Source organism: Rhinolophus sinicus, chromosome 14, assembly GCF_057876585.1.
Source record: "Rhinolophus sinicus isolate RSI-liver-muscle chromosome 14, RSI-T2T, whole genome shotgun sequence".
NCBI lineage: Eukaryota > Metazoa > Chordata > Mammalia > Chiroptera > Rhinolophidae > Rhinolophus > Rhinolophus sinicus.
The window spans coordinates 1,952,311-1,965,107 of record NC_142514.1 but is presented as its reverse complement, the minus strand read 5'-3'; the positions used below and the strand labels follow the sequence as shown (position 1 = coordinate 1,965,107).

Genomic DNA, 12,797 nt, shown 5'->3' with positions numbered 1-12,797 from the left:
GGAGGCAGTGCCCCAATGCCCTGAGTCATCTGACATTCCTATCCCCTCCTGGGCTGGCTGCAGGGGCTGCTGACAGCAGGGTGTTCGCTTGACCAGAGGGAAGAAAAACGTCGCCTTGCCTCTGCCGGGCCCACTGCACTGGCAGCTCTTGGGGTCAAGCCAGGTGTAGGCTCTAGACAGAGGCCCCTAGGGCCGTGGTGCAGGGCTTCCCCTTCCAGGGGCCCCAGAGCCCCTTGTGGGTTGTGTATGGATGTGGCAGGTACTTTCCTGTCTTCCTGCCCCCACCCCCAAGGTGTGTGGCCAGCCCAGTGGGCTGCAATGCCAGCTGAGAGGACCCCAGCAGCCCATGGGAAGTGGGAACAGCCTGCCCTGGGTCTGTCCTGCCTCTCCCTGCAGTTCATGTCTGGTACCCACACTGGGCCAGCCTCCCTGCAGGAGGCTCCATGGAGTTTGGAGCCAGGCATCCTCAGGAATTCGAGGTGGGGTGTGGTGTGTGGCCCCTAGTGAGTCATCACCCAGATCCGCCTGGGCCAGCAGGCACTCCTTTCCAGGTTCTTCCAGTGCTGCTCTGGGCCGGGCACCTGGTCCCCTCGGCCAGTCCCTGCCTCTTTCCATGCCAGAGGACTCACAGAGCCCTGAGCTGCAGACCCTTGAATGTGGCAAAATCTTCTACCACTCCTGGCATTGTCACTCAGCCAGCTGGGACCCAGGCTCAGTCCCTATGGGGTTCCCAAGGCGGGGCCAGCACTGTCACTCCACCATGGGTGGCACTGAATGCTATGAGACTGTAGCATCTGTAGTCTGGGGCTTTGGGGAGCTGGGAGCCCCTGCCCTGCTCTGAGGCCTGCTTGGGCTTGTGGAGGGGAGAAGGGAAGGGCCTTTGGATAATGGGGTACACTCTCTGGGAGTGAGGACGCTGTGGCATGTTTGGGGGCAAAGCGGGACACTGAACTTGATAACTACCTGGGTGGAGCTTTGGCAGGATCTCAGAGGGCTCTTTTCCTGTCAGTATGGGTGAGGCTTCAGAACAGACTTGTTTTGGGTGGTTTCAGTGGGGGCAGCCGATGGGACCTTGGCTGTGTGTTCCTGGGCCAGAAGCTGGTGTGACTGGGTGATGGTTGTTGAGACCCCACAGGCTCCCATCAGCCTAATGATGAGCCACCACCATCCCCTAGCTCAGCAGATGCCACAGGGCCAGACAGGCTTCCCAGGGAACAGTGATGTGTCACCCTGTGCCAGTGTGTGTAGCCGTCCCCATCCCCAGGCTGCCCAAGTCCCAGGCGTGTATGTCAGCTAAGGGCAGCAAGAGGACCGTGGGCACCTTCCTGCAGCGCCCTGGCCCAGCTGTGCCTTAAAATTGCCCCACTCAGGATGTGCCAGCTGCTGCCGGCCAGACGTCTTCAGAGCTGCACCAGACGTGTGGCAGCTGGGCCGGGGCTGAGGAGGGCAGAGTGGGTTTGCCCCGGGCCGGGCACTGTCCCTGGAAGGAGCAGGTAAGCATGGGACAGGAGGCAGCCTCCCAGCTCCCTTCCAGCCTGGGAGGCCCGCACTGCCCTGGGGGCCAGGCCCCCCTCCGTACTGCCTGGAGAGCAGTTTTCTGCTGTAGTTTCAGAGTCTAAGGTGCCGACGCTCGGTTGGGGCGCTGCCATTTGGGGTGTCCCAGGGCACTGGTCCCACTGCACAACTCGTGGTGTACAGTGATGGTGAGCCTGTGGGGCAGGACCCAAGGGAGTGCAATTTCTAGAGGCGCCCAGGCAGCAGCCAGCCCGCCAGAGAGATAGCAGAGCCCATGGCGGGAGTCAGGAGGCTGGGCTGGCCAGGGCAACACTTGGGCCTGGCTTCCAGCTCAGTGGTCTGAACCCCATGGCTTGGGCTCAGAGGACTCCAGAGATAGCAGTATGTGCTCTGTGTTCCTGTGGCCACTGTGACCAAGTGCCACCATAGCACAGGCCCACTCCCTTACACTTCTGGAGGTCCGCGGTCTGAAATGGGCTGAAATGCATTTGTGGGTGGGCAGGGTCCTTCTGGAGGCTCCAGGGAGAATCTATTCCTGGCGTTTCCAGCTCCTAGAAGCATCTGTGTGCCATGGCTCATGGCCCCTTCCTCCATCTTCAAAGTCAGCAAGGCAGCCTCTTCAAATCCCTGCTTCTCTGACCCTCCTGCCACCCTGCGATGGCACTGGGCCCACCTGGATACTGCAGGGTCATCTCCCATCTCATGGTCCTTACCTTAACCCCACCTGCAGAGTCCCTATTGCCATGGGAGACTTTGGGATTTGGACGTGGACCTCTTTAGTTAGCTGACCACGCTCTCCTTAAAGACCACTGAGCCTATGGCTACTCGGGGTCTCGGCCACAGCCCTGCTCATGGGTCAGCAGCTCTGGTGTCACTGGAACCACCTGAGGACACCTCTGTTCTGCCACCACGTGGCCCACATAGGGGGCAGGGCAGGCACGGTTTAGGTCACTCAAGCCTGCCTTGCTTTCTGAGTGAAAGTCCTTTCTATAAAGGGGCCTGGATCCCAGACCTGGAGGCCACCCCAGCAGGAGGTTGTCTGGCCAGATTCCTGCCCGTAAGCAGGCTTCTGTCACCCAGAGAGGTGAAGGGGAGGCCTTAGATCCTGCAGCCTTGAACTGACCCACTGTGTCCAGATATCCAGACAGACTGACCGAAAACATTGGAAGCCATGGCTGAGCCTCACCACTGCCTACCTGTGCCACTGGTCACAGAGCCTGTCCCCTAGGCAGTGCAGCTTTGGGGGTGGGAAGGGCTTGGGGCTGGGGTCGGTGTGCCAACTTGGGCCTGTGGGTATTAGGCGGGAGCCGGATTTCTGAGACAGGCCGGCATGAGGGCGGGGTGCTTGGGTCGAAATGTTCCCTCGGAACAGTAGGGGGGCGAGAACTCTGGTCATGTGGGCAGTAGGTGGAGCTGCGGAGGGAGGCCCCGCAGTTAGGACCAGCCCAGCCAGAGGGGCCTTGCTGACCCGATGGGCTGCACCCTGCCCCGGCGTCCCCCACCTGCTGCTTCCCAGCCCATCTGTCCTGCAGGGCTGCTGGGCTGGCCCGAGGGGCAGCCGCTCCTCCTGGAGTCCCCATGTGTCCTAGACGGTCCTTGCAGACCTGCCCAGGAGCGGGTCAAGGACACGGCCCCCAGGGCAGGCTCGGCCCCCCAGCCAGGTGTCTGCGGGGCTCAGGAGCAGCTGCTCCTGGGGTACAGGGCCGCCTGAGTCAGCCTCTGCCTGAGCCCAGGGTGAACGCGACGTCGTCCGCCGAGAGCCGAGTTTCTGGATGCCAACGTCCCCACTGGCCTGCTCACTCAGGCTTGCCTCTGGGGCCACGTTTGGGGCACGTAGGTGTCCTCTCCCCCTGCAGGACCACTGAGGACACAGAGGCCCAGGCTGCCTGCCCGACCCTTGGACAACACACATGGCACCTTTTTCCCCAAAGCCTCACCAACACCTGCAACACGCAGTGCTGTCCCCGTGCAGTCACATCTTTACCTTCCAGGGACCCTCTCAGGGGTCTCAGTGCGAGGGCTCTCTTCTCTGAGCCTCCTCGGGGGACTGCTGCCCATCCTGTCCTGCCCAGCGCGTGTGGGTCTGCCCCTCCACCCACTCCCCGCAGCTCACTCCCCACAGAGGCCCTGATCCCTGAGACCTTCGCCACAGCCTGGTTCCCTCTGTCCCCTGGACCTCTGTGGGGCTCTTCTGGGGGCCGTTAACCCTTTGCTTTCAAGCTCCTTTCTGTGAATCATCCTGGCTTTGTTCTGAGTGTGCCCATAGGTTACCACAGTGCAGATGGCAGCCTCGGGGTTTGGGAGGGACCTGGGGTTGCCCCAGAGTGGACATGGCTTGTACGTGGAACAAATGGCCCTAAAGGTCCCAGGCAGAGACCCTGGCTCCTGGGGTTTGTGTGTGTCATTTCTGGAGCCCCGGGCATGTTCTCGGAGTGTGGACTGGTGCCAGGCCTGAAGCATAGACTGGTGGGGAGGCCCAGGGCACGGCCAGGGGAGCGCCACCCTGTGTGCCACCTTTGGCACCCTTCTAACGTGTGCTAGATGGCTGCGGTTTTAGGATGGGGGCCTGGAGGGCGGCGTTTTCCCTGGGGCAGCGCTGGGAACTGGAGGGTGGCGTGGTGGCAGATGGCATGGGCCCAGTGGGTTATTGAGCAGAATCAGAGGGAAATGTCAGCTCTGTGCATCCCTGGAAACCCACTGTCCCGCTGGCCAAGGTTTCCACACCGCCGAGGACTTGCCCCCAAAGTCATATTTTCTTCTAGTGGAGCCACGCAACCTGCAATCTCCTGCTGGCACTTTGAGCCGGACATGGCCGTCCCCAGCGAGGCTCAGGCAGCAGTCTGGGCCTCTGTTGTCCTGGCCATGGGGTGGGGGGCAGTGCTGGGGCCGGATACCCGACTGCCCCAGACCTCGGCCAGTAGATGCTCGTGAGTGAAGAGCGTCTGTATGTCTGTCTCCCTGTGACGGCTCCTCCTGGCAGCCCTCCCACTCCGGTCTGGGGAGCTGGTGTCTGGCTGGTGAGGACCAGCCTGAGAGATGTGGCTGCTCCCTGCTCCACGGCCTCGCTGTATCTGCTGTGTGAACAGAAGCCTCCTTCCTTCCCGTCATGCCACGTCTCCAGGGCAGGGGTGTCCCTCCTGGCATTGGCCTCATACGCTGGTGCCCGGGGCAGCACCTTCCTTCCAGTCTGTTGCAGCTTGTTGGAAGTGGGCCTGGAGGGAGGGATGAGAGGCGAGGGGGCCGCCACCTTCTCCACACCTGCATTCCTGCAGAAGGAGGCCACCTTCCTGGGGTGCAGCCCCTGTGCCTCCAGCCCTGGGGAGTGTCTTTCCTCCCCTCCAGCTCCCAGTTCTGCTCTTGGGGTGGCTCCTGGGGGCCTTGGGCTGGTCCCGACCCCTTTGGTCGGCACTTTCCCTATGGCACAGCACGGTGGCGTGGGGGTCGGGGGAGCAGATGTCCTGTGCAGTGGTTGGTGGTCTCAGGTATGAGGTGTCTCCTGGAAGTGGAATGCCTGGCACCGCCTCTAAGTCCTATCCTGGGGTGTCTGCTGTGCTGGTCTCTTCATCCCCAGCTCTGGGAGCCCTCGGGGGACCCCAGGCTAAGACCACCTGCACCAGCTTCCTGGGGCTGCCGAAACAAATCCACGGTAGATACTTATGCTCTCGCTGCTGGAGGCTAGAGGTCTGGGATCAAAGTATTGGCCATAGTTCCTCTGAAACAGGAGCCTTGTTTCCTTGCCTTGTCCTTCCAGCTCCTGTGGCTCCCGGCCCTCCTTGGCTTGGGGCCACCTCGCTCAACCTCTGCCTCCCTGCGAGACTCTTACCAGGACCCCAGTCACTGGATGTAGGGCCCAGCCTTATTCAGTATGATCTCCTCTGGTTCCTTAACTGACTACATCTGCAGAGACCCTATTTCCACACAAGGTCATGTTCTGAGGCAAGCTCATGTTTGGGATGGACGTGAATTTTGGGAGACGCTGTCCAGCCCAGGACACACCCCTGGCCCTGCATTCTCTTGGGCTTTCTCCCAAGCCTGGGCGAGGCCATCTCTTGAGTTCTCCGTTTCTTCTCCTGGGCTCCTGGGCCCCTAGGAGTGGCTGTCACTGTCCCGAGGGCATTTCTGGATTTGGATTTAAGAAAAGAGCGTGTGTTCAGGGTCAGTCTGACTCGAGCCCGCTTCCCTCTGTGGCCACCGCATTGGCCAGACCTCGCTCCCCACGCTCTGGTGGACCCCAGAGGTCAGGGTCCTGCTCTTCCCCAGGCAGGCCAGGCAGGCGTGGGGGACGGCAAGCAGGGCTGAGGGGCTCAGGCGTGTGGTAGGCCTGGCCTGAGAAGGAAGGTCTCGGGTTGGAGCCCTGGCACCTGGGCCTGGGGTGGTGTCCTCAGTGAGGGATCCTGGGCTGGGGTCCCTGGCGCCAGTGCAGAGTGGGTGGGTGGGTCAACCGGGCGGGTACCGGCTGTCAACCCTCGGCCCCGTGTCCCCACCCAGATGTGGACGAGTGCCTCATGCACAACGGCGGCTGCCATCACAGGTGTGTGAACACGCTGGGCTCCTACCTCTGCGAGTGCAAACCCGGCTTCCGGCTCCATGCGGACGGCAGGACCTGCCTGGGTAAGCACCTCCTGGGGCTGGTGCCACCTCCCTGCCCAGGCTCCTGGGTGCGCCCAGGTCTGGAAGGGGGCTGGGGTCCCTCTACTCCTGGGCTGAGAGGCCAGGTGGGGCCTGGCTCAGCAGCAGGTGTGTTAGAGTGGCACCACTCTGCTGAGTGTGGGAGGCCGTGGGTCCTCAGCCTGCCTGCCGTGGGCCTTCCAGCTCCACTCACGTGAGAGCTGAGGCTCAGGCAGGTGAAAGAACAGGTCCCGAGGGCCTGGCTCCCCCATGCCGAGACTGGACCCTGTGTCCCCGGGCGTCGACCGTCTGCAGCCACATGTGAATCTGGCTGGATTGCCCCAGTCATCTCCTAGGGATGGGGAAAGGGCTCTCACGACGTGGGGAAGAGCCCTGGGCCACCGTCCTATCAGGTGCCCTCTGCAGCAGAAGCCATTGTGGTGGGTCAGCAGGGACCCAGGCTGGCTATGCTGCCCCCAAACTCTGGGGAGACTCAGATGCTCGCTGGGAAGCTGGCCGAGAGGGCTGGCCTGGGCTGGGGCAGCGTGAGGCCCTGTTGGCCTGCAGAGCTGCTCTTCCTCCAGGAGCCTGGGGCGTTGGGCTGTGGCAGGCAGGGACAACTCTGCAGTGGGACCTTGACTCTCAGCTCCTCTGCAGAATGGACTCGATGGGGGCGCCCAGGCCTTAGCAGCCCCTGCCAGCTCAGGAGGGTTACAGGGGAGGGAAGAGGAGAGAAGGGAAGAGTGCCAGGTACCCACCGAGGTAGGGAGTGGGGGGGCTGGAGGCCAGGAGTCTGGTGTTGAGCAGTCAGGGCCAACTGCTTGCCCCCCCCCCCCCCCCCGGCTGGCTCTGGACATAGGTGCTGCGGGCACAGAACTGACTCCTCTCTGTTGGCCAAACAGGGTCGTTCTCTGGGAGGGTTAGGGCAGGATGCCCCTTCTTTACACCCTGGAGACCGGAGTGTTCTGGCGGCCTCTGCAGCCTCCTTCCTGCATGCCTTGCTGCTGTGTGGCAGGCAGCCTGCCAGCCCTGGGGAGGGGGGGGGAGCCCCCCACCCCCCCGCACACACTCACATGTCCAGGCCACCACTCAGGGAGCGATGCAGCTGCCCCATAAAGTTTCTCTGGGTTGGAAAGTGGAAACAGATGCAGGAATGTTATGATGTGCTTCAGACACAACGATGGGGGTGCAGCCCCCAGTGGCTGTCTGCTGGGCAGGAGGGGGCCTTCCGGGAGCCCATGGCCACTGGCTCTTTGGTCTTGGAGGCCCCTGGTGCCCCCGCATTTCCTTCCCACATCTTTCCTCTGGGGCAGGGTCCTCCTTGGAGGAGGGCGTTTGTGGGGCTGGTCCAGGCTGGGCTGGGCTGAGCCTGCTGGGCACCCACTGCCTCATGCCTGCTGTGGCTCCCCTGGGAGGGGCCTGAGGCTGGGACACACACTGAGAGGGGAAGGACAGGTGGTGACGGGAAACGGCCTGCAAAGGGGAGGGGTGCCCTTCAGGGACTGGAGGGACTGATAGTAGCTTCGAGCTGCTGGCTTTGGGGGGGGCCCCTCAGCCGTGCCCCTGGCCCCCAGCCTACCTCACCCCATTGCCACCCTGGAGCACCTCCAATAGCCTTTCATGACAGATGCCTGCACTGGGGCCCCCTTCAGTCTTGATTTGTGACACTGGCTTATTTTAAAGGGTCTTTTCAGGTCTGATGCCAGAGCCTCTGGGTCTGGTGTGCACAGCCAGACATGAGGCTGCTAGGACCTTACCACCTCCTCAGCCTGCCCCGCCCTCCGTTGTGGGCACCCAGCCCGCGTGGGTGTCCCCCAGAGCCCCAGGCACTCTGCAGTCTTCTGGGTGCTGGTGTCCAGTTCCTGGCCGCTTCCAGAGAGGGGCGCAGGTGAGACCCCTGCACACCTGCCTCTCCCCTGCTCTCTGGCTTCCTATGGCTGGATGAGCTTTCCCTGATGCTGTATTTGGCCTAAGCCTGTCACTTTCTCTCTTGACTGCAGCCCCCATCAGGAAATGTACATTGTGCCTGCACCCACGCACACCCACGCACACCCACACATACCTGGCTGTTGGCGGATTCCGTGTGTCTGGGATTCCTGGGAGCTGACACCTTGCCAGCGTCAGGCCAGTCCCCAGGTGTCCTGGGGAGTGTCTGGGATTGGTGTGGGTCTATGGGTCTGGGTTCCATGGGGAGCTGCCTTCCCTCTGGGGCCTGAGCTTCGCTGAGAAGCTCCCAGAGTGGACAGGGGGTTCCTGGGGGCTCCATCACAGGCAGAGCAGGAAGCCTTTGCTCCAGGGCTGTCCCGCCCTTCTCCCTCATGTGCCCCTTTGGTTGCCATGGGACCCGCCCAGGCTGCAGCAGACATGACATGCTGGCCTGGGGTGGGAAGGGGGAGCTGAGCGTCTCAGATCACCCATAGGGGCTTCCAGGTGGGGCCCAGGTGGGGCCTGCTCAGCCCATGCCAGGCTGCTGGACTCGGAGGGCTCCCTCCCCCGTCTCCTTTGGGACTCCCAGGGCATGGGGCCTGGGGAGGAGCCGATGACCTTGTCCCAGGCTCACAGTGGCACCCTCTGAGCCCAGGCTGCCCTAAGGCCTCAGCAGACGTTTATGGGAAGAATCAGTGTAGGAGCCGTGCTGTGCTCTTCCCCTGCCCTCCCCTTCCCCATTCAGGCCAGCTGTGGAGTATCCTGCACAGCTGGAGCACAGCTGCTCTGGAACCCTCCCCCCAGGGCCTGCTGGCATCCTCTTGGGAGGAGGGTTGTTGTGAGCTGTCCTGGGACTTTTCAGGCAGGGAAGGAACAGGCCTGACACCTCCCCGCGTTAGCAGCTTGAGTAGGGATTATAGAGGTGCTGAAGGTTGGGGGTGGAGAAGGTGCCCAAAGGGACGTGATGGTCCTTCCATGGCACAGGGTGCGATTGGCCTGTTTTCTGGGAGCTCTCAGGGTGGTGCCACATCGGGTCCCGGGATGGATCTGAGAAGCCTTCAGAGGAGGCAGCGCTTTAGGGCGGCCTTGAAACACACAAGGAGGGCCTTGAAACACTCATGGTCGAACTCGCCTCCAAAGCCAGGAGAGGACAGGAAGTGCACGGCCTCCATGCATCCCTCCCTTGCAAAAGATCTTACAGAAATAAAACAAAAAAGTTTCAATTCTTAAAAGGGAGAATTTGCAACAAGGGTTTTGCCATTGGTGGTGATGCTGTGAGAAGTGGCCAGGCCTGGGGGTCCCTGAGCACCTCATGCCCTGCCCTGGCTGCCCCTGGCCAGCCTGGCCGCAGGACAAGCAGAAGCAGTGGCGTGCCCTGGGGCACCCTCCCGTGTGTCCCCCAGGCTCTGGGGTGGGAACAGCAGGGCTCAGCGAGGCCCAGGGCTGGTCTACCCTGCTTCTCACCCTTGGGGACTCTGAGCCAGCCCCTTCCTTCCCCAACTTGTGGAAAACGGGGCCTGTGGGACCGTGGCTGGGCAGCCTGTCTGGGAGTGTCACTCTTTCTTTTCTCTGATGTTGTGCCAAGTGCCAGGATACAAATAACCAAGGAGACCAGCTCCCAGGGCCTTGAACAGTTTGTGCTGGGAGACCCCCTTCTCCATGCAGCTCTGAGCCAGCGTGTCAACTGCCTAGCAGTCTCTTCTGGACCCTGGCCTTGGGCACGATGCTACTTCATGTCACCCTGGATGAGAGCTACACCTGGGGCTGGTCTGAGGGACCACGCTGTCACTGGTTCAACAGCCAGAGGGTCCCTCCAGGGAAAATGCCGGGCTGGTTGCTTCAGCATCCCCCTGCTTCAGGCCCATCAGGCCTTTTGGACGGAGGCTCTGGGGAGGATTCTGTTGTCAGCATGTACACCCAGGTTTGCCCAGCTGTCCCTCCCTTGTCCCCGCCCCCCTCCCTTCCAGTCAGATGGGCCCTACTGTGCTCACAGCACCGGGAGAGTCTCCCAGGCCCTGCCTTCCCCCCATCCCCGGACCCTGGCACAGGTGTGCTGTGTTGCCTCGGAGCTGACACTTCCCTCAGGCCTGGGTCTCCCCAGTGGGGGCACATCGAGGGGCTGCACAGGGCCCTCCAGCCTGCCCTCCCCTCTGCTCCTTGGAGGGGACGCCCTGGGAGAGGCGCCTGGCCCTCCCCAGAGCTGCTGCTGGCCGCGTCTGGGGCAGTGCCAAAGTGCGGGCAGCAGAAATCTGGAGACCACGAGGCTTGTCTGCAAACTCCTGTCTGCAAAGCCGCAGAAGTGGTTCTGGGAAGGTTTTCAGATCCCTCGGGCCCTGACACAGGCAGCGGTTACTCCAGGGAGCCGCCTCCAGCCCCAGGGGCCGCCCAGCCTGACGGGATGGGGATGTAGGGCAGCCCTCATCCCAGGACACTGTCACATCGCGGCTTTGCCTGAGACCAAGATGCCAGAAGTGCCGGCTGCCAGTGCCCGGGGGTGATGGGCTGGTTACACCCAACCCAGGAAAGCTGGGGGCGGTGGCAGAAAGAATGGAGGTGGCAGAAACCCAGCGGGGGGCAAGTACTAACTAGGGCCGTGGTGACTGAGAGGAGGGCAGAATCCAGAGGCTGGCACAGGATTCGAGGTGTGAGGTGGGCTGGGAGGTATGAAAGAAGGTGGGACAGGCCCGAGGGGATGCAACAGACCCTGGGGTTCGAGCCTGGAGTGCTTAACGCCGAGGTGGGCGGTCACTGGACATGACAGCAGCCCGCTGAAGGGCCTGTCTTTGGGTCCTTCTCTCTGGAACTGAGGAGCAGGGGCTGGTTGGCGGATGTGCCTTCTCTGATGTTGGGGCTGGTGCCACCCAGGCTCACCCCCCCTGGAATGTGGGTGTGGGATGCCCCCATGTAATGCAAGGCTTCATCCAGAAGGTAGCAATGGGGCAGGATGCACAGGCAGAGCGGTAGGCAACCCACGAGCTGCCTGGGGGAAAGAAGGATGGCAGAGCCCAGGCCCAGCCAAGCGGGCCACCCCCTTCCTACCCTGCCAGGCTGGCCCTGCCCCAACAGTGGGCTTTCTGGAAGGAAGGGCTGTGGATGGCCACCGACCATACGTGGTGTGAGGCTCTTGGGTTCTAGAAACCGAACTAGTCTGAGGGCAGTAATTACAAACCCCAGGACGCCAGCCCTGCAACCATCGGGCTGGTCTGGAGGCTGGAGCAGAGGGAGCGGGTGGGTTTGACCCTCTGTTGACAGGCTTATTCTCTTGCTGGCCAGCCTGCCACAACATGGCCCCTTAGGTGACTAGCTTGGGCCGGCCAATATGCTGGCTTGGGGGCCAGGGCCGTGCCAGCAGAGCCACCCTCGAGGTCAGCCATCCACCGCCCCACCTGCTATTTCCTCCATGACACCGGATGCACCTGACACTGGGCTCCAGCCCACAACATGCCCAGGTCTCAGGTGCTGCCACCTGCACCCCCAAGAGTGGAGAACTGATGGCACAGGCAGAGTGGGGCCCCCACCCTGTAGGACTCTTGTTTTCTAGATGTCCAGCTTCCCGCTCAAGTGAGGTCCCTTTCCCTTGACAAGCTGGATGCCTCCCACCTGAGGCTCCTAAGTAGGGCGGCTCCTGCTGGCAGAAGGTGGAGTTGCAGCCCAGCTCTATTAGAACTTGCAGTCCCCTGGCTGGAATTTGCAAACTGGGGAGTGAGGGTGTATTAGTTAGCTCAGGTGGCTGTAACAAACACCACAGACTAGTCATTAAACAACAGACATTTATTTCTCACTGTTCTGGATGCTGGAAGTCCCAGAGCAAGGTGCTGGCCAGCCAGTTCAGTCCTGGTGAGAGCTCTCCTCCTGGCTGCCCCTCTGGCTGTTTCCTCGTGGTGGAGAGAGAGACAGAAAGGGAGAGATCTCATGTCTCTTCTTATAAGAACACAAATCCTATGGGATCAGGGCCTCTTCCTATGGGATCAGACCTTTATGACTTCATTTAACCTTAATTCCAATGAAAGCCCTACCTCCAAATATAGGCACATTGGGGTTGAGTTTAGGGGGGCCATAAGCTTTCAGCCCTTTAGGGGCTGTGGAGTCCCCTAATCTCCCATCTTCTGATGGGCAGGGGTCACTGGGACATGGGTGACCTGTGGGGCCTAGAAACATCACCACCAGCTCTGGCACTGGTCACATGGCAGCTGGCCCTTTCCTGAGCTGCACAGCCCGGCGCCTGGGAAAGTCTGCCTGGCTGAGCGTTCCGGGAATCCAGGCACAAGCTGTCCAAGATGGCACTGGGTGCAGCTCCCTCCTGTGCACAGCTTGGGAGCGTCTGGAATGTTAGAACGTGTACAGCAGAGCAGCGAGTGGTGGGCTCGGGAGGCTGCAAGGCTGACGGGGTTGCCTGGAGCCCCTCCATCTGCACCAGCTGCCTGTGATTCCTCCCTCGGGGGGCTCTGGTGGGCCCAGTGTCGGATAGCTCCTGGGCCCATCTCAGAGTCTCTGCCCGTCTGGAGGGGCTTCTTTCCAGCCCTGCCACAGCTCCCAGGGTCCTCCTTTCAGCGGCGGTGCCTGCCCAGCTGGCCTCCTGCCCTGGGCTCCAAGCCCCTGTCTCTGGGAGCCTGCCTGCTCTGCCAGGGAGCACTGCTGGTTCCTATTACGAGTCCTCAGTGCGGCTGGGGTTGTGAACAGACAGGGTCCTGGGAGGGTAGGGGGGGCTGGCTCGGGCCATGCTGGGAAAGCTCTGGAGTGATGGAAGT

General features: G+C 61.9%; 1 protein-coding gene across 3 annotated transcripts in view; it reads left to right on the top strand.

Annotated features, from left to right (window-relative positions):
- Nucleotides 1–12,797, top strand: part of MEGF6 (multiple EGF like domains 6) — a 90,342-nt gene that overhangs the window by 54,463 nt on the left and 23,082 nt on the right. For all 3 annotated transcript variants that reach the window (XM_019757124.3, XM_019757126.3, XM_019757125.3), the window contains one exon: nucleotides 6,004–6,126. In XM_019757124.3, coding sequence (XP_019612683.3) covers nucleotides 6,004–6,126 — 123 coding nt within the window. The remainder of the gene's footprint in view (nucleotides 1–6,003; nucleotides 6,127–12,797) is intronic.